General features: G+C 36.0%; 3 protein-coding genes across 6 annotated transcripts in view; all 3 read right to left on the bottom strand.

Annotated features, from left to right (window-relative positions):
• The window catches only part of LOC115221348, a 61,600-nt gene extending 58,040 nt beyond the window's left edge, over nucleotides 1-3,560 (bottom strand). Inside the window, exon 1 of one of the 4 annotated variants that reach the window (XM_036510663.1) lies at nucleotides 3,318-3,560. In XM_036510663.1, coding sequence (XP_036366556.1) covers nucleotides 3,318-3,461 — 144 coding nt within the window. In that variant the 5' untranslated portion in view covers nucleotides 3,462-3,560. The remainder of the gene's footprint in view (nucleotides 1-3,317) is intronic. The other 3 variants (XM_029791524.2, XM_029791525.2, XM_036510666.1) reach the window with 3 other exon arrangements.
• Nucleotides 3,561-7,190: 3,630 nt separating this feature from the next.
• On the bottom strand, nucleotides 7,191-19,190 carry LOC118766834. The gene is made up of 4 exons (XM_036510673.1): nucleotides 18,925-19,190; nucleotides 13,052-13,103; nucleotides 9,185-9,259; nucleotides 7,191-7,984 (listed from the first exon to the last, which is right to left on the bottom strand). The coding sequence occupies exons 1-4, from the start codon at nucleotides 19,066-19,068 to the stop codon at nucleotides 7,488-7,490; spliced, it is 768 nt and encodes a 255-aa protein (XP_036366566.1). The 5' UTR covers nucleotides 19,069-19,190; the 3' UTR covers nucleotides 7,191-7,487.
• Nucleotides 19,191-22,806: 3,616 nt separating this feature from the next.
• On the bottom strand, nucleotides 22,807-24,975 carry LOC115221567 (short-chain collagen C4-like). Its single transcript, XM_029791769.1, has 2 exons — nucleotides 24,846-24,975; nucleotides 22,807-23,623 (listed from the first exon to the last, which is right to left on the bottom strand). The coding sequence occupies exons 1-2, from the start codon at nucleotides 24,973-24,975 to the stop codon at nucleotides 23,127-23,129; spliced, it is 627 nt and encodes a 208-aa protein (XP_029647629.1). The 3' UTR covers nucleotides 22,807-23,126.
• Nucleotides 24,976-26,528: the final 1,553 nt, after the last annotated feature.

Below are 26,528 nucleotides of genomic sequence, written 5' to 3'. Positions count from 1 at the left end.
ACATGGAACACAATTCATTATTGACTTATAAACTAACTTACATTTTTCTAATCCTATGTCTTTGCTACGTATAGTAATTGACAAATTCATTGCTTTCTATTTTGCAACACTATCTATCGCACAACCTTTCTGGCGGCTTTTATAATTGTCATCTACAATACTGAATATTTCAAGATAATGATCAAATTCCGCGTAGTCGCGCCTAGTCTTTATCCTTTCAAGGTCCATGAATTCAGAACCTGTTCATCACTGGCCTGTAAGGAATCGATCTACAACTTTCTGACATTTATGACCACGAGCCAAAATTACGAAGCAAAATATATAACGTGAATGAAACTATCAAATCAGTCAATCTTTCTCTGTACCTATCTATCTATCTATCTATCTATCTATCTATCTATTTATCTATCTATTTATTTATTTATGTTTCAAACTCTCAGTCAGTCTGTCCACCAATGTGGCCATATATATATATATTATATATATATATATATGTGTGTGTGTGTGTGTGTGTGTATATATATATATATATATATATAAATTTTTTTATATAAAGACCCCCTTCGGTCATGTGTGACCATGGGTTTGCACCTAGAGAGTTACACTCTGAGGCACAAGTCTGGGCAAGGTTGTTTTTATGGAAGACAAGCAGTCGCCCATGCATACCGGCCTCCCCTCTCCACGCCACCAGTGTTATCCAAGGGAAAGACAAAGGTCGATACAGCTTGGAACTTGTGACGTCGCAACTCATTTCTACAGCTGAGTGAACTGCAGCAACGTGAAATAAAGTGTTTTGCTCAAGAACACAACACGCAGCCCGGTCCGGGATTCGAACTCACAACCTCACGATCGTAAGCTCGACGCTCTAACCACTGAGCCATGCGCCTCCACATTTATATATATATTTATATATATATATATATATTTATATATATATATATATATATATATATATATATATATATATATACAATATATATTTATATTATATATATATATATATATATATATATATATATATATATATATATATATATATATATATATATATATATATATACTAAGTAATTAAGGGTTTAGCAACGATTTGCCTCACCACACACCGAATTTAGAAATAGCAGTCAAAGAGTTATAGCTATTCTTTCTACTAAAAGGGAGATCTCAGTAAAACCACAGTACTTGAAAGGTAAACACAGACAGTTGGGTAAGACATTATTATTTAATTCTTATGCTTTCCTAAAACTTAATTTCGAAACGTACGTCCGTAGGTGACTTAATATTGTATGATCGATTGTCGTCATCTCCTTCTCTCTTGCCTGTCTGTGTTTACCTTTCAAGTGCTGTGGTTTTACTGAGATCTCCCTTTTAGTAGAAACAATAGCTATAACTCTTTGACTGCTATTTCTAAATTCGGTGTGTGGTGAGGCAAATCGTTGCTAAACCCCTAATTACTTAGTATTACTTAAACTTTCCTCGAACGGGGTTTTTACATGCCGAAATCTTCTTGGTGAAATTGATGATTTCTCCAAATTAATTAATTTCAGCCTATATTATTACTGATAACTATATATATATATATACATTTATATATATACATATGCATACAAATATATCAATATACCTAGTTATCAAATGATCAATAGTTTCCATCTCTCTAAACACATAAAAATTATCCATCCATTGATATGTTAGTAGATATATATACGAGACATAATTATATATATATTTCTATGTATGCGTATGTATGTATATATATATATATATATATATATATATATATATATATATTTATATGTATGTATACAGATATATATACATATATACATTTTTCATATATATATATATATATATATATATATATATATATATGTATATATATATATATATATATATATGTGTGTATATATATCTATACATATATGTATATATGTATGTATATGTGTATATGACACGAATACTTTACCTCAACCGGTCCAGCTCTCTTTAATATTATAGCAGAATGCATGAAACCGAAAACAGATTCCATAAAATTCAAAATTTCTAGGGACAAAATTTTCCCCCAAAGCTCTTCGAACAACCTCCAACACCCGGATATGTCTCCAACATTACAAAGTCTTATGACTGAGATGGGAATCAGATTCTAAACTGCTTCACCACTTTGTGCTATTAAGTTATACATAGCCTGGGCATATACTGGCCGAAACATATAACAATTATTTGTGTATATGTTATATGTACACACATATAATTCCTAGCTGTCGGTCAGGGTTCGATTGCCGGCATGGGATCGATCCCTGTAGGTGCAGGCCTGGCTGCACGGTAAGAATCTTCTGTCCTATATGGAAGCTGAATGAATGCGTTCATAGATATATATATATAAATATATATATATATATATATATATATATATATATATAGAGAGAGAGAGAGAGAGAGAGAGAGATAAATCGATACATAGCTAGATGGATAGATAATTAGGTAGATAAATACATAGATAGATAGATAGATAGATAGATAGATAGATAGTGAGAGAGAGAGAGATAGATAGATAGATAGATAGATAGATAGATAGATAGATAGATAGATAGATAGATAGGATAGATAGATAGATAGATAGATAGATAGATAGATAGATAGATAGATAGATAGATAGATAGATAGATAGATAGATAGATAGATAGATATATAGAGAGAGAGAGACAGACAGACAGACAGACAGAGAATGAGAGAGAGATTTCAAATTTACAGAAAACAAAAGACAAGAACAGGTGTAGAAACCACAAGCAAGTCCATTAATTTCAACGCTCGGGTAGAATGGAAGAGATTTTTGTCTTTCGACCGCACGCTTTTCGACAGAAAGGATTAAGAGGATAAAAAGGATTAAGAGGATAAAAAGGATTAAGAGGATAAAAAGGGAGAAAAATAGAAAAGACATGAAGAGAGAGAAGGGAATGTGTAGAGATGATGTGTGTATGTTTGTGTGTGTATATGTGCGTATGAACATATATGTACATAAATACATATATACATATATAGATATGTATATATATACACAAACACACACACACACGCACATATATATATATATATATATATATATATTTATATATATACTTATATATATATATATAAAACCATACATATATATACATGTGTCTATATATGTATGTATGTATGTATGGGTGGATGGATGGATCGATCGATGGATCGATGGATGGAGGGATAGGATGGATGGATTGATGGATGGATGGATGGATGGATATACGTATACATTTCTTGCATCTAAAATATAGAAACTTCAGGTGTCCTGTACTTACTGCGGTTGATTTCTCTTCTATCTTTCTGGTCCTTGCATCGAAATGAAGAATCGTGATGGTCAACACGAGACACAGTCCAAAAGTTATGAATGAAGAAACGGAAAACCGCTGCGAAATGACCCGCCACACCTTAGCGATTTCCATTGCGGTTTTCGGTCGTCCGTGCAGCCTGTTATTTCGTTTTGGTTTAATGATAAATCTGAAGTTGATGTAAGCTGGAGTTTATAAGTGTGAACTTCTGGCTTTGGGATCGTAACTGAAAATTGTTAACGTCTGATTCCGGCTTTTTTATATTTTTCACCCTCCACAACCCAACCCCGCCGAAAATCTAATCGTAAATTCAGGAACCAATCAGATTGATATTACAATAATTGTGGGTGTCACCTTTTAAATGACACCTTTTGTGATTGGATGGAGATGATCCATGATTAACACAGAACAGTCAGCAGAATATTTTACTGACTTCAGCACAAATTTGTAAACTGAAAACAAATGCCTATTTGTTGGAGAATTCTTATTTATTTATTTCTTAATGTTTACTTCTTTATTTTTGCGAAACTGCTGTAATATTCATGTAGGGGACTACATTGTCCGTTCAACATCTGTACAGACTGTAACTGCAAAGCTTTATTTAATGCAGTCTAGTGTTTTTATTGGTTAGTTCATAACAAACCTGATGTTAAAGATTATTCCATTTTATTTACACTGAATCTTATTAGAATATTTCTGCTGACGACAAATTTATGATTGTCAAAATGTCTTCTGTGCGTTTGTGTTTGTGTGTGTGTGTGTGTGTGTGTGTGTGGTGCGTGCGTGTGTGTGTGTATGTTTGCTGTGTGTGTGTGTGTGTGTGTGTGTGTGTGTGTGTGTGTGTTTAGTATCATACAATTCTAGAATTTGTTAGAATTCTGGTATTCCAACATGCAGGACGCCGAGAACAGCCGGGTGGGGACCTCACTGTATATGAGTCGTCGTCGGTATTGACTTGTACCCGAATGACTAATCTGTAGCGAGCGACACTGACTGAAAGAGACTTATTATTCAAGCCACAGATGACTTTCGCATGATTTTATTTTGAGATTACAACGGTTACAACGCTCCCGCACGTGGCTACCTGCCCTCAACAGTGGCACCATTGGGATTGGGGATGTACTATATCTGGTTAGGGTGAATCCTAGCTGGGACCCTAACATGTCCTACTACCCTGGGTCAGGTTAGATCTGGGAATATTAGTGGGTAAAAGGTGCTTCCACATCCCTCAAATCCCAGGAATATTCGTACCATGTTTTCCCACTCCCGGATGCAGTTTATGTACGTATATATTAGTGTGTGTGTGTGTGTGTGTATGTGTGTGTATGTGTGTGTGTGTATGTGTGTGTGTGTGTATGTGTGTGTATGTGTGTTTGAGTGTATCTCTGTGTTTCTCTGTGTCTCTGTGTATCTGTATATGTCTATGTCTGTGTGTGTATCAGGTCATCCCATAAGTTCTGTCCGATTTTACTGTTTTTAAAATTGAATGAAATTTAATAGTATTTCAGAATGTCTAATGGAATTTTAAAATATTTTTATGCATTTGTGTATTAACTAATTAAATGATAGAATTAAACTTTCTTTGATTGAAACCCATTCTAACATGGAAGTATCCAAAGGCCATTTCAGGCACAAAAGTTCTTCAAACACTCAATCCATTTCTGGCCAATACACATAGCTTCTCAACACAAATTCATTCTTAAAATCCACGGGTGAACAATGTGAATTTCTTTTAACATTCATTTCTGTAGTGTAACCGGTTCTTCGATTTTTTGTGGGTACATTCGCACATTGTCTAAAATCAGAATCCGTGTTGCGTTCTGCCAAACGCATATTTATTTTTCTAATTTCAACAGTCAGGGATCACATTTTTCACTTCTGTATTACAACTGGACGACCTCCATAACGTTTTGACAAAGTCTATTTCTAGGTGAATTCCATAATTCGAACAGCACCTATCGGAGAAATTTTTATTAAAAGAGAACGCATTATGTGCCTCTCGAACGTAGCTACGATTCTCATTTCTGATTTCTTCTGTATCAGTTGTACTAACAATTGATGTTACTTCTCAAATTCCAACAACTGTTGTTCTGGCTGTTTTTATTGCTGTTTTTGCTGTTTCTGTAATTCCAACGGCTGTTGCCATTATCTTTATTGCTTTTGCTGGTTTTGTTGCTGTCATTAAATTACCGAGGCTAGTAAAGCTCTCACGTGAAGAGACAAATCCGTCCGGTATGAGCTTCGAATAACTTCGTCGCTGAAAATGTTATGACGTAGTTATACACGTCTGGTGTATAATGGTATTAAACAAATAAATTGTTGGTTGTGACTATCTAAAAGTAACCTATCGCAGAAATATATGTCAACACAAAACGCACTCTGCGCTACTCGAACGCAAGTCCGATACCCAGCATGCAATGTGCCATAAACGATTGTTGAACTAACACCACCAACGGTAACTCACTGTTCATTCAATTCCTGCTTACTATAGCCAGTTCCTCCACCTTCGGTCACATTCGGCTATTCAGGACTCTCCCATGACAGTCAATGATTCAAATCGGATGTGTTATTATCCCCGCAAATAGACTCGGAGTGTTGGCCTGTTTGGTAGTCTCAAACTTTCTTTAAACCACCTTTTCTCGCACCCATTCGCCACAATGTGAGCAATGCAATGACTGAAATGTGCTGCTCAGTCACTCGGGATGCTGCTAAATACAACCATTATCATAGAAGATGAAGCAACCAAAATCCCTACACGCCACCTATGACTTTACAAATACAAACTCCCAGCTTTTAAAGCTTCAATCATTCATTAATTTTCCATTGCCCTCCATGTACCGTTCCAAGAATCCAAGATGGTCCTGAATGTAAATTTGCTTTGAGTGGATAAACCATTCTGCTGTACTAACACCAGTGGCACAAACGAATTAGAGACAACCAGAAAACCAATTCCACTGCAGGATTATTTTCTATACGATTTTACCTTATTGAAAGATGTTCTAACAACACTTCGTAATCCTTCAATCCCATCGATCAAGAGTCTTTCGCCCCAAGTTGTTCAATGAACGATGACTCAACTGAAGGAATTTGTCCTTTGACAGGATTTTTTATCGTCCTGTAGCTTCCATTCTTGATTGCGTTGAAGGCCCAGTCCCTGACGGTCCGACTTTGCAAAAGGTTCATTGGGTTAAGCATACACACATGTATACCTTTAAAGTTGATTCCTATTATAAATGTCTAAATACATGCATTTTCTTAATGGCAAGCTTATGGCACTCAATTACTTGCATGAAAGACGTTGTGTCTCCCAAATATCCATCTTCTTCTCTTTCATCTAAGGAATATTCTACACTAACACATAGTGATGTTTCTTATCGGATGTGGTGTAACAGTCTCAACATATCACACAGTTTACACAGAGTAACTTTGCTTACCCTCATTATATTTTTACGTCCTTTTGCTGTCTTTACTCTGCTTTCTGTGTATGTGGTAAGTGTTGTAAAGCAAATCTTTGCTCCAATTTACCATTTTTCTGCTTTTGAGTGAGAGAATTATACGTATTCGATACTCGCTGGTGATTTAATTTCTCATTGTTGTGCATCAGTGTTTAGGAAATGGTGCAAGGTGTGAGGGTTACGTGTCCCGGTTATGAGGATGTCAAATAATCTTGTGCCGGGGTCACAAGTTTCTATAGATACAGGCAAAACAAAATAGGTGGTGAGAGGATTACTACTTACATTCCTCTCAAAAATGGTGGTGCCATCATATATTTCTATGATATTACTCCAAGTGAGGTTTCTTAAGATTTAAGACAGAACACAAAATAGAGTTAAGCGAAATACAATTTTATTTCCACATTTTAGTTTTATGAACTGATCCTTATACAAGGTTTATCTAGAATTATTCACTCAGCTTTGCATTGTTCTATAAGCATAATTCTCACATTCTCTGGCGCCGATTTTCTCTCCATTATAATATTTTTCTGTTAACTAGTAGCGCAGAGTATTTTAACGATTTATATAACTTCGATAAAATATTATCAAACAGATTTTAAAATGTCTATATTGTTTTATGAAATATTAAGTCTTGTACTTGGTTAACGTAAGTTTTCATAGGGAAGCAAATTCAACAATATTCTCTTCAATACTTACTGCACACAACGCAGGTTAATTCTCGACCATTGACATACGGTGGACATGGTAATGAACCACACTTTCCCTCCACAAAATATAATAGAACTCCATTTTCGTCTCTGTAACCCGCTGGATCAGCTTCTGGTGCATAGTCCACACACACATATTCAATTCTGCCCTTATGATTATAAAACCCGGTCATCAAATATCCTGAATATTCAGCCGTCCAACCAGAGTAACACTGTGTCCTGGCTGGTAACATCATAACAACAGCAGGTTGTCGTGTCAAACAGACAGCGCATGGAACGTTGTGATTATGAATTGATTCAGCGTTAGCAAAAGAAATGATTTTTTTCCCATATGAATATATTTCATATTCACCGCCATATATGTGACCATAACCTTCAGCTGCTGGAGTATAATTGGCCCAAATGGGATCGTTAGGTAGACATAAGGGATTACTTCCTCCGCCTGTTTCGTTATAAGGTGATCCACCAACCACACCTAGAATTGGTAAGAATATAACAAGTAAATAAAATATAAAGTTAAGTCATATGTGAAATAAGTGAAAGGTGAATTAACAGAAATCTGCGGATAGAAACTTTCAATTTTAACTTTGTTATTACAAATGGACACAAATAAGTGTTTGTGCTTCATTGGGTCTAAGTGTGTATGTATGTGTGTGTGCTTGTGTCTATGTGTGTGGGGTGTATGTTTGAACATTGACTGTCTTTACATGTGTACGTTTTGTTTGTATGTTTATATATTTATGTTGTAGGTGTACGCCAACTTCTTTGTGGAGGTAATATTTATGAATATGTCTAGATACATGGCTGTAGATGGTTGTGTGCAGATGTCAAAAGAGTGCGAAGGGAAGGCCGTTACGTCACGCATTTCCTCTAAAATGGAAAAGACGATTTTGTTCAAATTTTAACGGAGATGAAATAAAAGAACGATACAAGGAATTTTTAGCCAATATAAAATAGAAGAACACGGTGAGGTGCAGAGTATTGACAGTCGATGGGTAGTTAAAAGTTATTTAACAGAACATCCTGCACAGCGTAGCTAAAACTCTCGGCTAGTCGTGAACAGGTGACGTGAAGATACACGTTATGGTCACGTTGGCTTTATTTGCTGCATCACTGGGGTCATTTAACGTCTTAAGGAAAGTGAGTGGAGAAAGGATTGTAAGGTTCAGTTGAGGCTGAATGGGGAAAACTTTAAGGAAATCTTTAAGGGTTCGGTTATAGACAGGTAAAATCTGTTCCATCGCATTTCAAACAAAAACAAACCTCGTTTAAAGAAAGAAAAGTTGATGGGGAAGAGGTGTAAAATAGTGTCTTCTGAGTGGAAAGTTCAGAATTGCCTTACCATGAGGAACTAGCGAGATTAAGTGGTGGAACAGTCCTGAGGTAACTATATTCTGTGGTTGTATTCGTGAGGGTACTTTCGATGATATCCTGTTCGCGTGATCATTCTTGACGGCATTTATACTTCGGCTATGACCAAATAAATTCAACGGAGAAAGTAGTTTTGTGTAATCTCAAGAGAATCTATAATCGCCGTTTAAAACGTGATATACTATAATAGGACAAACGTTTGTGTAGATCTGAAAGAAGGAGGGAGAGGGGGGGAGGAAGAGAAAGAGTGAGAGAGACAGAAAGAAAGAAATAGAGTGAGAGATTAGAAACAGAATATACTAACCATCATATACCAGACTGGAATTACTTGGACATTTTGTTCTACCCCACCGGGTATACAGGGATCCAGGACCGGGTCCTGCGAAATTGCGAAGGAAACAATGTAGTTTTAAAGAAAATAATTGGTGAACCATGTGGGAGAGAATTTCTTGGCTGGGAATTAATGAATTGGGGAGACAAGGATTAGAAGATAGGAAGGAAGGAAGGAAGGAAGGAAGTAACGAAGGGAGGAAGGAAGGAAGGAAAGAAGGAAGGAAGGAAGGACGGAAGGAAGGAAGGAAGGTAAGAAGGAAGGAAGGAAGGAAGGAAGGAAGGAAGAAGGAAGGAAGAAAGGAAGGAAGGAAGGAAAGAAGGAAGGAAGGAAGGAAGGAAGGAAGGAAGGAAAGAAAGGAAGGAAGGAAGGAAGGAAGGAATGAAGGAAGGAAGGAAGGAAGAAGGAAGGAAGGAAGGAAGGAAGGAAGGAAGGACGGAAGGAAGGAAGGAAAGAAGGAAGGAAGGAAGGAAGGAAGGAAAGAAGGAAGGAAGGAAGGAAGGAAGGAAGGAAAGAAGGAAGGAAGGAAGGAAGGAAGGAAAGAAGGAAGGAAGGAAGGAAGGAAGGAAGGAAGGAAGAAATGAAAGAAGGAAGGAAGGAAGGACGGAAGGAAGGAAGGAAGGTAAGAAGGAAGGAAGGAAGGACGGAAGGAAGGAAGGTAAGAAGGAAGGAAGGAAGGAAGGAAGGAAGGAAGGAAGGAAGGAAGGGAGGAAGGAAGGAAAGAAGGAAGGAAGGAAGGACGGAAGGAAGGAAGGTAAGAAGGAAGGAAGGAAGGAAGGAAGGAAGAAGGAAGGAAGGAAGGAAGGAAGGAAGGAAAGAAGAAGGAAGGAAGGAAGGAAGGAAGGAAGGTAAGAAGGAAGGAAGGAAGGAAGGAAGGAAGGAAGGAAGGAAAGAAGGAGGAAGGAAGGAAGGAAGGAAGGAAGGAAGGAAGGAAGGAAGGAAGGAAGGAAGGAAGGAAGGAAGAAGGAAGGAAGGAAGGAAGGAAGGAAAGAAGGAAGGAAGAAGGAAGGAAGGAAGGAAGGAAGGTAAGAAGGAAGGAAGGAAGGAAGGAAGGAAGGAAGGAAAGAAGGAAGGAAGGAAGGAAGGAAGGAAGGTAAGAAGGAAGGAAGGAAGGAAAGACGGAAGGAAGCATGGAAGGAAGGAAGGAAGGAAGGAAGGAAGGAAAGAAAGAAGGAGAGAAGGAAGGAAGGGAGAAACAAAGACAAATAGAAAAAGGAAAGAAAGAAAGGTAGAAAGACAGAAAGACATATAGGAAGGAAGGAAGGAAGGAAGGAATGAAAGGAGGACTGAAGGATGGTATAAAGGAAGGAAGGAAGGAGGGAAGGAAGGAAGGGAGGAAGGAAGGTAGGAAGGAAGGAAAGAAAGGAAGAAAGAAACAAACAAACAAACAAACAAAGGGTTTGAAAATTCTTTCTCCTCTGAACGTAAAGCTGATCCCGAGAAATAGTCCCCCACGCCTGGGGGTGAATGTATACTTTTTGTTACTGGTAAAGATTTGCATCATTCATCACTAATTCACTTCTCAGCCGAATTCAATGCGGTTTTTTAGCAATGATGATCGAGTCTTGAGCTAAATTCTTTGAGACAAATTAATTCAAGGCTGGAGAATCAAATAAAAGGTTTGATCAAAAATTAAATAAAATGCTAGATCAAAAATGGAGGGTAAGGATAAAAATTTCACTTTGAATCAACATATATTGGTTATTTTTAAAGGAATGTATATAATTAGATTTAAAAGAATGTGTTCATATCGAAGGAACTTTTGGTGAAGATTATTAGTTTGGAAAAAGTTGTATGAATTTAAGTGACGAAGAAAATGGTAAGTAACCAGAAAAGTTGATTTTTCATCAGAACATCTCAGCTATTGTTAAAGAAAACGGTACAGTAGCTACGTTCAAATGGAAGTGCTATATGGGATGGAATATATGAAGAAAACTCGCCAAGAAAATGTGTTACAAAAGTGGTGTGGCATTAAGGGATCAAGAAAAAGTAATCGTTGTCAAAAAATTACAATAGTTTTGTCATTCTAAGATATTTAGTGTTATGAAATGCATCATCTGATTTCATTGATCACTTTATTCTAGTTAGCGCTTAAATGGATTTCCTGTAGCCGCTGCAAGCCGCTTCTTTTTCTGCTTTGCCGGTTAAAGAGTTCTATGAAACGAATCTTATGGTGAAAGCTTTGTCAAAACATATTTGCTACAAAATCATCTATGTGGCTTTAAGTAACGAAAGGGTTTTGGTAATAATTGTTTGATAAGAATTTAAAATATTGATTCATTTTAGAGAGAAGAAATGTATTATTTGAAGAGAAATGAAATCGTAAAGTGAGACAAATGCGTTGGAAAAAAACCGTCTAAAAATATTAAAACAGTTATGAAATTTATTTTTGCGATTACATATTTTTATATGTTTTTATGCATTAGAACACATTCATATAAAAATCATATTAAAATATAAATTTCACTCATTGCAACAATTAACTGCTAATGGTTTAATTAGAATATAACATTTCAAAATAAAAATTCTGTAGAAATATATTTATTTGTGATAGATGTGCTGCTATTGATTGGTTTTTAATTGTAGGTGCAAAGAGAATTTAACATTTGCCTTTAAACATATCTCTAGAATATTCGAATATATTGAACCTGCAAATGTACAGACCAAGCAAAATATTACGACCGAAATTATGCGAATTGCAAGGCATCTCGTGAGCAACGTTATTCGACTGCGATGGTTAATCAGAAATCAGCAAATATCTCCAGTTCGAACTTCTGATTCTCTGCATTGAGAGATGACAGCTCCGGTACTAAGGACATGCGATTTCAATCTCACAGAAAAGAATCACAATACAAACTCTTCAATCTGGATCAGCCGGCGAGGGATCTGGGGATGGACCAGAAAAGAGATGGGCAGATAGTACCCATTGACTCAGATTGGTTACGCTTGTCAACTAAACCGGTAATCTTAATAACAATTGCTTCCCTCTGGAATGTCAGTCAAAGATAGGTGCCTGGTTTCTCTACAACCACCAGACTCACAGAATTACTGAGCAACAACAATATATCGATGGTTTTATTGATTCGGTTTCTTACTACAACACGGAGTTAACCCTAAAATTTTTTTATTGCTTACACTAACATTAGATCTGAAATGAAAATATTTCTTACATACTTATTTCCAGATTATAGTCTTACATGTACACAAAATTGCTTTCAATTATTGACGTGGTCCTGCATATAAACTCATATAAACATATATCATAGCATAGGAGGGTCACATTTCAACTAAACCGGTAATCTTAATAAAAATTGCTTCCCTCTGGAATGGCACTCGAAGACAGGTGCCTGGTGTCTCTACAACCACCAGACTTGCAGAATTACTGAGCAACAACAATATGTGGATGGTTTTATTGATTCGGTTTCTTACTCCAACACAGGGTAAACCCTACAATTTCTTATTGCTTACACTAACATTAGATCTGAACTGAAAATATTTCTTACATACTTTTTTCCAGATTATAGTCTAACATGTACACAAAATTGCTTTCATTTATTGACGTGGTCCTGCATATAAACTCATATAAACATAGTTAATATCATAGCATAAGAGGGTTATATTTCCAAATTCATTTAAGCATCCACCTTCAAGTTGTGTATTTCGTTGAGCAGATAGGGTAAGTAATGAAAAATGAATGGAACCCGAAAAGAATTAGAAGCCAGTAGGTGAGGAGACACACTTAAATGAATTTATCTAAAAGAGATTGAAACAGAATATTTTATAATATTTAATCCGGTAATAATACGTTTTTATCTTGCACGATATGAAATTAGTTCTTATTTGGCGTGTGAACAGCTTTGTCATCCAGAGATTTCTTGGAAAGGAAACGGTTCTGTGGAAAAATAGAAATAACATCATAGAAATAGATTTTCAGAAAATTCATCAATGTTTAGAATTTAAAGCTAAGCAATACAATAATGGCACTTTTGGACAGCTTCTTTTGAAGATGCAGGAGACAACTTCATTGTTAATTCCACCAAATTTTCATCGTTGTGTTACATCTTGGTGGCTTACCGCTTTCTTGTCTCCTCTGTGCATCGGGTACTCCTTTATTTCATGCTTTTATATGGCAAAAGCAAACCCATCACGATGAGAGTTAATTAAGCCTAACGAACGAAAACACGCACGGAGAATGTTGCAAATGCATTTAGAAAAACTAATCTTCCAGTTTGTAAATCTACAAACAGGTGGGTAGATATCCCAGCATCAATTCATTTCGCTTTCTACGTAACCTACTTTTAAAAATATATTTACCTTTCTGTGTACCTTTATTCAGTTGAAGGCTTTCGACTTCCGAAATCAACAATGGCAAACAAACATAAATTAAAATTTCTTAGAGTATTTGCACCATTCTTCGTGCGTGTTTACATATATTGAGAGATACGTGGTTTTGGAATTTCATTCTTCTTTCATGCAAATAGTTACTTACTGTACCCTGACTTCTCATATATATTTTCATATTTAGATTATGTTCGTTGGCCATTTTATCAATAGTTTTTTTAGATGATGGTAACTTATTTGAATTTTGAATTTATACTTGCTCGCTAATGTTCGTTCGGACGTGACGGTGCCTTCAGCTGAACAAACCAGTACGGAAAGTTAAATACATTTTAAAAAATAAATTACGTAGAGCTTTGGGTGCCAATTCGACACAGAAAGCGAAATCAATTAATACTGGGATATCTACCCTTCTACTTGTAGATTTACAAACTGGAACAACCGTTTTCCCAAAAGTATTTGCTACATTCTTCATGCATGTTGACGTATAGTGAGAGAAACATGGTTTTGGAGACTTTTATTTTTCTTTCAATGGAAAAGATATTTATTTTCACGGGAAAAGATCTGTGCGGAATTGAGCGGTCCAACAAGCCGATATATATGCGTTTGTGTGTATCTTTCCGCATGTGAAGGCGTGTTTGTACGTTTATGTAAGTCTGCCTTATAGGGATAGATGCATATATTTATATACGCTAAAATATTTCAACGTGGTTTAGTGCTTCAGGTTTTAAACTCACGAACAAAGGGTTGTACGTTCGATTCAGGGACACGGCTGGGCGTTGTGTTCTTGGGCAAAACTATTTGAATTGCACTGCAAATATATCGACAACTGATCGTTTGGAACATTTCTGGACCTGTTCATTAATTTGACGGAGGGAGTTCTGGAAACAAATCATCCAAGGAATTCTTCGGCAATTAAGCACGAAAACGTCATCCGAAGAAACAGACCATAGTGTATGTATCTATAGTTCTGTGCACCTCTGTGTGTGTATGCGTGTGTCATTGTGTCTGTGTGTCTATGGGTACATCTATATATGTATGCATGAATGTATGTATGTATGTATGTATGTATGTATGTATGTATGTATGCATGAATGTATGTATGTATGTATGTATGTATGTATGTATGTATGTATGTATGTATGTATGTAAGTATACGTGTATGTATGCATATATGTATGGGTGTATGTATGTACTTATGTATGTATGTATGGATGGGTGCATATATGTATGTATGTATATGTGTATGTATGAATGTATGTATGTATGAATGTATGTATGTATGTATGTATGTATGTATGTATGTATGTATGGTGCATCATCATGGACGCAGCTCTGAGCTAAATCTAGATAGGAAAAAATACATCCAGAAATAAATACATACATATATGTGTGCGTGTGTGTCTGTTTGTGTGTGTGTGTGTGTCTGTTTGTGTGTGTGTGTGTTTGTTTGTGTGTGCGTGTGTGTGTGTTTGTGTGTGTGTGTGTGTGTGTGTATGTGTGTATGTGTACGCACATTCGAATATATACATGAAGCGATACATTCATACATGTTCATTTATGTATGCACACGAAAGCGGCAGACGTACATATTTAAGGCCTTTTTATTTAAAATATTTCAGCAAGAAATGTCAATCTCTATCTTACAACATGGAACACAATTCATTATTGACTTGTAAACTAACTTACATTTTTCTAATCCTATGTCTTTGCTACGTATAGTAATTGACAAATTCATTGCTTTCTATTTTGCAATACTATCTATCGCATAACCTTTCTGGGGGCTTTTATAATTGTCATCTACAATACTGATTATTTCAAGATAATGATCAAATTCCGCGTAGTCGCGCCTTGTCTTTATCCTTTCGAGGTCCATGAATTCGGAACCTGTTCATCACTGGCTTGTAAGGAATCGATCTACAACTTCCTGACATTTATAACCACGAGTGAATGAAACTATCCAATCAATCGATCTTTCTATGTATCTATCTATCTATCTATCTATCTATCTATCTATCTATCTATCTATCTATCTATCTATCTATCTATCTATCTATCAAACTCTCAATCAGTCTGTCTACATATCTACCAATATATCTATATATCTATCTATCTATCTATCTATCTATCTATCTATCTATCTATCTATCTATCTATCTATCTATCAAACACTCAGTCAGGCTGTCCACCTATCTACCAATATATCTATTTATCAAACGATCGATAGTTCTGTCTATCGATCTCTCTAAACACATTAAAAATCGTCCATCCATTAATATGTTAGTAGATATATATACGAAACGTAATTTTATATAGTTGTGTGTAAGCGTATGTATGTATATATATATAAATATATATATATATATATATATATATATATAATAATATATATATATATATATATATATAATGGCCTAGTGGTTAGGGCAGCGGACTTGCGGTCGGAGGATCGCGGTTTCGATTCCCAGACCGGGCGTTGTGTGTGTTTATTGAGCGAAAAAAAACACCTAAAAGCTCCACGAGGCTCCGGCAGGAGGTGGTGATCCCTGCTGTACTCTAAAGGCGGTGCTCCAGCATGGCCGCAGTCAAATGACTGAAACAAGTACAAAAAAAAAAAAAAAAAAAAAAAATATATAGAGAGAGAGAGATATGTATGTATGTATGCATACAGATATATATAAATATGTATATATATATATATATATATATATATATATATATATATATATATTTATATATATATATGCATATATATAATATATTTATATATAAAACATGCATATATATATACATATATATTATATATTATACATATATATTTTTATATATGATATATTTTTATATATATATATATATAAATATATATATATGTATATATTTATATACTAGCATTATCGCCCGGCGTTGCTCGGGTTGTAAGGGAAATAACTATATAAGCATTTTTAGAGAGTTATAGCCAAAAAATAGCAAAAAAATGCATTAAAAATTGAAAAAAAATTAAGGTAAATTTTTTTTAAAATTGTTGACACATCGTAGATATTTTTAGAGAGTTACTTCCCTTATATAAAAGCGAAAAAAATGCATTAAAATGGAAAAATATGATGGTAATTTTTTTTTAAATCGTAGACTCATCGTAGACGCACGCTAATACCCAGAAACTCTCGATATGAATCACGACTATAAGATACCCGCTTTTGGTTAAACTGCACCGCAAAATGTGGGAGTAGTTAGGAATCTAAATCGTAGGAGACAGACACACAACTTCACTCTTATATAAAGATGCTTTTTTTTTTTCAGTCATAGAGTTAGATTTATGAAGGTCTTCAGTAGAAAATCCTTCGAATTCTGACTCGCGGCTTGATATAATGAAATTCGTATCCATTTTTTGTCAGAATTACAAATTTTGAAAACACAATAGGAAATGAGTAAAATAAAAACCAATTTACCTTTTCTGTCCGTCCGTGTGTCTTTGCAAATGTGTTGGAATGATAAGTGAGTTGTGATTTGGCGCCTTTTTTACTAATAACAAACACACACGTGTTTGTATGTAGTTGTATGTGTATGTAGTTGTATGTAGTTGTATATGTATGTGTATGCGTGTGTGTGAGGAATGACACACACACACTCACGCACGCACACATGTACATCAATGCTTTCGGAGTGATATGTTAAAATATTGAGTTTTGTCGAATTTTGTCTTAATTGGTGGTAAAATTGAAAGAAATTTTTTATGGCATCACCCACTGAAGTACTCTGAAAAATCTTAGGTAAACTCTAATTGAAGAAATTGTGTATTTATTTGTTTCTGTTTGCTGTGTTTTTTTATTTTTTGAGTAGTGGTTTAAATACTTTCACTTTAGTCTTCCTCAAATCACTCTGTCGCTATTTACTTTCATTTTATTCGTCGCACACTGTGTGTGTGCGTTTGCGTGTGGTGAAAACCAGACTAAGAAAAGCATTTGACACACACACCAGAATGTGAGTTTTCTGTAAATTTTGCTTAATTGGAGTTTAAATTTTAAAAACTGGACCTGCCATGACGCGATGTATTGTACTCTTAAAAATGCTAGGTAAATTGTAATTGAAGAAATCCTATATTGTAGATTTGTATAACTCCCAAAGGGAGGCAGATAAAATCTGCCTTTTATAATAAGAGATATATATATGTATGTATATCTATACATATATGTATATATGTATGTATATGTGTATATAACACGAATACTTTACCTCAACCGGTCCAGCTCTCTTTAATATTATAGCAGAATACGTTAAAGCGAAAAGAGATTCCATAAAATTCAAAATTTCTAGGGACAAATTTTCCCCCCAAAACTCTTCGACCAACCTCCAACACCCGATATGTCTCCAACATTAAAAAGTCTTATGACTGAGATGGGAATCAGATTCTAAACTGCTTCACCAGTTGGTGCTATTAAGTTATACATAGCCTGGGCCTATACTGGCTGAAATATATAAGAATTGTGTGTGTGCATGTGATATGTACACACATATAATTCCTAGCTATCGTTCAGCCGGTCAGAGTTCGCTTGCCGGCATGGGATCGATTTCTGTAGGTGCAGGCCTGGCTCCACTTAAGAAGCCTCTGTTCTAAATGGAAGCTGAAAGAATGCGTTCATAAATATATATATATATATATATATATATATATAGGGAGAGAGAGGGAGAGAGAAATTGATACATAGCTAGATGAAGAGATAAATAGATAGATAAATACATAGATAGATAGATACATAGATAGATTGATAGATAGAGAGAGAGACAGACAGACAGACAGACAGACAAACACACAGACAGACAGACAGACAGACAGACAGACAGACAGACAGACAGAGAATGAGAGAGAGATATCAAATTTACAGAAAACAAAAGACAAGGACAGGTGTACAATCCACAAGCAAATCCATTAAGTTCAACGCTCGGGTAGAATGGAAGAAGTTTTTGTATTTCGACCGCACGCTTTTCGACAGAAAGGATTAAGGGGTAAAATAGATTAAGAGGATAAAAAGGGAGAGAGATTGAGAAGAACCGAAGAGAGAGAAGGGAATGTGTAGAGATGATGTGTGTTTGTTTGTGTGTGTATGTGTATGTATGAACATATATGTACATAAATATATATATAGATATATAGATATGTCTATATATATATATATATATATATATATACATACATAACCCCCCACACACACACATATATATATATATATTTATATATATATATAAATCAATACATATATATACATGTGTCTATATACATGTGTCTATATATGTATGGATGTATGGATGGATGGATGGATGGATATACGTATACATTTCTTGCATCTAAAATATAGAAACTTCAGGTGTCCTGTACTTACTGCGGTTGATTTCTCTTCTATCTTTCTGGTCCTTGCATCGAAATGAAGAATCGTGATGGTCAACACGAGAAACAGTCCAAAAGTTATGAAAGAAGAAACGGAAAACCTCTGCCAAATGATCTTCCCCACCTTAGCGATTTCCATTGCGGTTTTCGGTCGTCCGTGCAGCCTGTTATTTCGTTTTCGTTTAATGATAAATCTGAAGTTGATGTAAGCTGGAGTTTATAAGTGTGAGCTTCTCGCTTTGGGATCGTAACTGAAAATTGTTAACGTTTGACTCCGGCTTTTTGATATTTTTCCCCCTCCACAACCCAACCCCGCCGAAAATCTAATCGTAAATTCAGGAACCAATCAGATTGATGTTACAATAATTGTGGGTGTCACCTTTTAAATGACACATTTTGTGATTGGATGGAGATGATCCATGATTAACACAGAACAGTCAGCAGAATATTTTACTGACTTCAGCACAAATTTGTAAACTGAAAACAAATGCCAATTTGTTGGAGAATTCTTATTTATTTATTTCTTAATGTTTACTTCTTTATTTTTGCGAATCTGCTGTAATATTCATGTAGGGGACTACATTGTCCGTTCAACATCTGTACAGACTGTAACTGCAAAGCTTTATTTAATGCAGTCTAGTGTTTTTATTGGTTACTTCATAACAAACATGATGTTAAAGATTATTCCATTTTATTTACACTGAATCTTATTAGAATATTTCTGCTGACGACAAATTTATGTTTGTCAAAATGTCTTCTGTGCGTATGTGTGTGTGTGTGCGTGAGTGCGTTTGTGTGTGTGTGTGTGTGTATGTTTGCTTGTGTGTGTATGTGTGTGTATGTGTGTGTGTGTGTGTGTGTGTGTGTGTGTGTGTGTGTGTGTGTGTGTGTGTGTGTGTGTGTGTGTGTTTAGTATCATACAATTTTTGAATTTGTTAGAATTCTGGTATTCCAACATGCAGGACGCCGAGAACAGCCGGGTGGGGGCCTCACTGTATATGAGTCGTCGTCGGTATTGACTTGTACCCGAATGATTAATCTGTAGCGAGCGACACTGACTGAAAGAGACTTATTATTCAAGCCACAGATGACATTTGCATGATTTTATTTTGAGATTACAACGGTTACAACGCTCCCGCACGTGGCTACCTGCCCTCAACAGTGGCACCATTGGGATTGGGGATGTACTAGATCTGGTTAGGGTGAATCCTAGCTGGGACCCTAACATGTCCTACTACCCTGGGTCATGTTAGATCTGGGAATATTAGTGGGTAAAAGGTGCTTCCACATCCCTCAAATCCCAGGAATATTCGTACCATGTTTTCCCACTCCCGGATGCAGTTTATGTACGTATATATTAGTGTGTGTGTGTGTGTGTATGTGTGTGTATGTGTGTGTGTGTATATGTGTGTGTGTGTGCGCGTGTGTTTGAGTGTATCTCTGTGTTTCTCTGTGTCTCTGTGTATCTGTATATGTCTATGTCTGTGTGTGTATCAGGTCATCCCATAAGTTCTGTCCGATTTTACTGTTTTTAAAATTGAATGAAATTTAATAGTTTTTCAGAATGTCTAATGGAATTTTAAAATATTTTTATGCATTTGTGTATTAACTAATTAAATGATAGAATTAAACTTTCTTTGATTGAAACCCATTCTAACATGGAAGTATCCAAAGGCCATTTGAGGCACAAAAGTTCTTCAAACACTCAATCCATTTCTGGCCAATACACATAGCTTCTCAACACAAATTCATTCTTAAAATCCACGGGTGAACAATGTGAATTTCTTTTAACATTCATTTCTGTAGTGTGACCGGTTCTTCGATTTTTTGTGGGTACATTCGCACATTGTCTAAAGTCAGAATCCGTGTTGCGTTCTGCCAAACGCATATTTATTTTTCTAATTTCAACAGTCAGGGATCACATTTTTCACTTCTATATGACAACTGGACGACCCCCATAACGTTTTGACAAAGTCTATTTCCAGGCGAATTCCATAATTCGAACAGCACCTATCGCAGAAATATTTATTAAAAGAGAACGCATTCTATGCCTCTCGAACGTAGCTACGATTCTCATTTCTCATTTCTCATTTCTCATCAGTTGTACTAACAATTGATGTTACTTCTCAAATGTTTTTATTGCTGTTTTTGCTGTTTCTGTAATTCCAACGGCTGTTGTCTTTATCTTTATTGCTTTTGCTGATTATGTTAATGTAAATAAATTACCGAGGCTAGTAAAGCTCTCATGTGAAGAGAAAAATCGGTCCGGTTTGAGATTCGAATAACTTCGATCGCTGAAAATATTATGACGTAGTTATACACGTCTGGTGTATGATGGTATTAAACAAATAAATTGTTGGTTGTGACTATCTAAAAGTAACCTATCGCAGAAATATATGTCAACACAAAACGCACTCTGCGCTACACGAACGTAAGTCCGATACCCATCATGCACTGATTCGTAAACGATTGTTGAAGTAACACCACCAACGGTAACTCACTGTTCATTCAATTTCTGTTTCCTATAGCCAGTTCCTCCACCTTCGGTCACATGGGGCTGTTCAGGACTCTCCAATGACAGTCCATGATTCAAGTCGGATATTGGTATTATCCCCGAATGAGTGAACAGCAAATAGACTCGGAGTGCTGACCTGTTTGGTAGTCTCAAACTTTCTTTAAACCACCTTTTTTCGCACCCATTCGCCAGAATGTGAGCAATGCAATGACTGAAGTGTGCTGCCCAGTCACTCGGGATGCTGCTAAATACCCCCATTATCATAGAAGATGAAGTAACCAAAATCCTTCCATGCCACCTATGACTTAACAATTACAACCTCCCAGCTTTTAAAGCTTCAATCATTCATTAATTTTCCATTGCCCTCCATGTACCGTTCCAAGAATCCAAGATGATCCTGAATGTAAATTTGCTTTGAGTGGATAAACCGTTCTGCTGTACTAACACCAGTGGCACAGACGAAGTGTAGACAACCAGAAAACCAATTCCACTGCAGGATTATATTTTATACGACTTTAGCTTATTGAAAGATGTTCTAACAACAATTCGTAATCCTTCAATCCCATCGATCAAGAGTCTTTCGCCCCAAGTTGTTCAAGGAACGATGACTCAACTGAAGGAATTTGTCCTTTGACAGGATTTTTTATCGTCCTGCAGCTTCCATTCTTGATTGCGTTGAAGGCCCAGTCTCTGGCTGTCCGAATTTTCCAAAAGGTTCATTGGGTTAAGCACACACACATGTATACCTTTAAAGCTGATTCCTATTATAAATGTCTACATACATGCATTTTCTTAATGGCAAGCTTATGGCACACAATTACTTGCATGAAAGACGTTGTGTCTCCCAAATATCCATCTTCTTCTCTTTAATCTAAGGAATATTCTACACTAACACATAGTGATGTTTCTTATTGGATGTGGTGTAACAGTCTCAACATATCACACAGTTTACACAGAGTAACTTTGCTTATCCTCATTATGTTTCTACGTCCTTTTGCTGTCTTTACTCTGCTTTCTATGTATGTGGTAAGTGTTGTAAAGCAAATCTTTGCTCCAAGTTACCATTTTTCTGCTTTTGAGTGAGAGAATTATTCGTATTCGATACTCGCTGGTGATTCCATTCCTGATTGTTGTGCATCAGTGTTTAGGAAATGGTGCAAGGTGTGAGGGTTACGTGTTCAGGTTATGAGGATGTCAACTAATCTTGTGCCGGGGTCACGAGGTGGTATAGATACAGGTGAAAACAAAATAGGTGGTGAGAGGATTACTACTTACATTCCTCTCAAAAATGATGGAACCATCATATATTTCTATGATATTAGTTCAAGTGGGGTTTATTGATATTTAAGACAGAACACAGAATACAGTTAAACGAAATACAATTTTATTTCCACATTTTAGTTTTATGAACTGATCCTTATACAATGTTTATCTAGAATTATTCACTCAGCTTTGCATTGTTTTATAAGCATAATTCTCATGATTCTCTGGCGCCGATTTTCTCTCCATTATAATATTTTCCTGTTAACTAGTAGCGCAAATTATTCTAACGATTTATATAACTTCGATAAAATATTATCAAACAGAATTTAAAATGTCTATATTGTTTTATGATATTATATTATGTCTTGTAATTGGTTAACATAAGTTTTCATAGAGAAGTAAATTCAACTAGATTCCCTTCAATATTTACTGCACACAACGCAGGTTAATTCTTGACCATTGACATACGGTGGACATGGCAATGAACCACAAACAGCCTGAACGAAATATAATAAAACTCCATTTTCGTTTTTGTAACCTGCTGGATCAGCTTCTGGTGCATAGTCCACACACACATATTCATGTCTGCCCTTATGTCCGTAATACTCGGTCATCAAATATCCTGAATACTCAGCTGTCCAACCAGGGTAACACTGTGTCCTGGCTGGTAACATCATAACAATAGCAGGTTGTCGCGTCAAACAAACAGCACACGGAACGTCGTGATCATGAAGTGTTTCAGCGTTAGCAAAAGAAAATATTTTTTTTGGGTAGTGTTCTAATTGATATTCACTGCCATAAATGTTACCTACGTCTTCAAATTCTGTCGTATAATTGGCCCAAATCGGATCGTTGGGTAGACACAAGAGATTACTTCCGCCACCACTATGGGCATGATATTGTCCACCAACCACACCTAGAATTGGTAAGAACATAACAAGTAATTAAAATATAACGTTAAGTCATATGTGAAATAAGTGAAAGGTAAATTAAAAGAAACCATCGGAAAGAAACATTCAAATTTAACTTAGTTATTATAAATAGAGACAAATAAGTGTTTGTACGTTATTGGGTCTATGTGTGTATGTATGTGTATGTGTTTATGTCTAAGTGTGTACGTGTGTATGTTTGAACATTGACTGTCATTAAATGTGTACGTTTTGTTTGTATGGTTATATATATATATTTATGTTGTAGGTGTACGCCAACTTGTTTGTGTAGGTAATATTTATGAATATGTCTAGATATATGGCTGTAGATTGTTGTGTGCAGATGTCAGATGAGTGTGAAGGGAAGGCCGTTACGTCACGCACTTCCTCTTAAATGGAAAAGACGATTTTGTTCAAGTTTTAACGGAGATGAAAATAGAAGAACGATACAAGGAATTTTTAACCAATATAAAATAGAAGATCACGGTGAGGTGCAGGGTATTGACAGTCGATGGGTAGTTAAAAGTTATTTAACGGAACATCCTGCACAGCGTAGCTGAAACTCTCGGCTAGTCGAGAACAGGTCACGTGAAGATACACGTTATGGTCGCGTTGGCTTTATTTCCTGCATCACTGGGGTGATTTTACGTCTTAAGGAAAGCGAGTGGAGAAAGTTTTGTAAGGTTCAGTTTAGGCTGAATTGGGAAACCTTTAAGGAAACCGTTGAGGGTCCGGTCATAGACAGGAAAAGTCTGTTCCATCGTAATTCAAGCAAAAACAAATCTCGTTTAAAGAAAGAAAAGTTGATGAGGAGGAGGTGGAAAATTGTGTCTTCTGACTGGAGAGCACAGAATTGAATTACCATGAGGCACTAGAGAGATTAAGTGGTGGAATAGTGCGTAGTTAATGCATACATCCTTGGGTAACTATATTCTGTGGTTGGGTTCATGGGGGTAATTTCGATGATCCTGTTCGTGTGATCATTCTTGACGGCATTTATACTTCTTCGCTATGACCAAATAAATTCAACAACGGAGAAAGTAGTTTTGTGTAATCTCAAGAGAATCTCTAATCGCCGTTTAAAACGTGATATACTATATAGGACAAACGTTTGTGTGATCAGAAAGAAGGAGGGAGGAGAGAGGAAAGAAGAGAGAGAGAGGGAGAAGAAAGAATAGAGATAGAGAATTAGAAACAGAATATACTAACCATCGTATACCAGACTGGAATTACTTGGGCATTTTGTTCTACCCCACCGGGTATACAGGGATCCAGGAACGGGTCCTGTGAAATTGCGAAGGAAACAATGTAGTTTAAAAGAAAATAATTGGTGAACCATGCGGGAGAGAATTTCTTGGCAGGGAATTAATGAATTGGGAAAACAATGATTAGAAGATGGGAAGGAAGGAAAGAAGGAAGGAAAGAAGGAAGGAAGGAAGGGAGGAAGGGAGGAAGGAAGGAAGGAATGAATGAAGGAAGGAAGGAAGGAAGGAAGGACGGAAGGAAGGAAGGAAGGAAGGGAGGAAGGAAGGGAGGAATGAAGGAAGGAAGGAAGGAAGGAAGGAGGGAAGGAAGGAAGGAAGGAAGGTGTGGAAGGAAGGAAGGAAGGAAGAAGGAAGGAAGGAAGGAAGGAAAGACGGAAGGAAGGAAGGAAGGAAAGAATGAAGGAAGGAGGGAAGGAAGGAAGGCAAGAATGAAGGAAGGAAGGAAGGAGGGAAGGAATGAAGGAAGGAAAGAATGAAAGAAGAAGGAAGGAAGGAGGGAAGGAAGGAAGGAAGGAAGGAAGGAGGGAACGAAGGAACGAAGGAAGGAAGGAGCGAAGGAAGGAAATAATGAAGGAAGGAAGGGAGGAAGGAAAAAAGAAAGGAAGAAAGGAAGGAAAGAAACAAGGAGATAAGGAAGGAAGGAAGGAAAGAATGAAGTAAGGAAGAAACAAAGACAAAAAGAAAGAAAGAAGGAAAGAAAGAAATGTAGAAAAAAAGAAAGAAATATAGAAAGACAGATAGAAAGAAAGGAAGGAAGGAAGGAAGGAAGGAAGGAAGAAATGATGAATGAAGGACGAAGGAAGGAAAGAGGACTCGGAGGAAGAAAGGAACGAACGAAAAAACGAAGGTTATGTAGGACAGAGGATTTAATGAGTTACGAAAGAAAGAAAGAAAGAAAGAAAGAAAGAAAGAAAGAAAGAAAGAAAGAAACAAGGCAGAAGGAAAGAAAGAAAGAAAGAAAGAAAGAAAGAAAAAGAAAGAAAGAAAAAGAAAGAAAGAAAGAAAGAAAGAAAGAAAGAAAGAAAGAAAGAAAGAAAAAAAAGAAAAAAAGAAAGAAAAAAAGAAGGAAAGAAATTAAGAAACAAACAAACAAACAAACAAACTAAGGGTTTGAAAATTCTTTTTTCTATGAACGTAAAGCTGATTCCGAGAAATAGTCCCCCACGCCTGGGGGTGAATGTATACTTTTAGTTACTGGTAAAGATTTGCATGATTCATCACTAATTCACTTCTCAGTCGAATTCAATGCGGTTTTTTTAGCAATGATGATCGAGTCTTCAGCTAAATTTTTGAGATAATTAAATCAAGTTGGAGCATCAATAAAAGCACGAGGAAAAATAAATAAAAGGCTAGAAAATCTTAATAACAATTGCTTCCCTCAGGAATGGCCCTCAAAGACAGGTGCATGATTTCTCTATAACCACCATACTCGCAGAATTACTGACGACAACAATATAGTGGATGGTTTTATTGATTCTGTTTCATTCTACACACAGGGTAAACCCTAACAATTTCTTATTGCTTACACTAACATTAGATCTGAAATGAAAAATTTCTTACATAAAACTTTTTTCAGATTATAGTCTAACATGTCGCACAAAATTGCTTTCAATTTATTGACGTGGTC

Source organism: Octopus sinensis, linkage group LG18, assembly GCF_006345805.1.
Source record: "Octopus sinensis linkage group LG18, ASM634580v1, whole genome shotgun sequence".
NCBI lineage: Eukaryota > Metazoa > Mollusca > Cephalopoda > Octopoda > Octopodidae > Octopus > Octopus sinensis.
This window is presented reverse-complemented; position numbering and strand designations above follow the sequence as displayed.

Bases quoted from the DNA above. Each gene is read 5' to 3' on its own strand.
- LOC118766834 (XM_036510673.1), bottom strand. From the start codon at position 19,068: ATGGAAATCGCTAAGGTGGGGAAGATCATTTGGCAGAGGTTTTCCGTT. The intron at 9,260-13,051 runs ATAAGAACTAAT...GCAATTTCGCAG, and splicing joins CAAAGCTGTTCACACGCCAA to GACCCGGTCCTGGATCCCTG. The intron at 7,985-9,184 runs GTTAGTATATTC...TACCAATTCTAG, and splicing joins TTCCAGTCTGGTATATGATG to GTGTGGTTGGTGGATCACCT.
- LOC115221567 (XM_029791769.1), bottom strand. From the start codon at position 24,975: ATGGTTCACCAATTATTTTCTTTTAAACTACATTGTTTCCTTCGCAAT. The intron at 23,624-24,845 runs GTTAGTATATTC...TACCAATTCTAG, and splicing joins TTCCAGTCTGGTATACGATG to GTGTGGTTGGTGGACAATAT.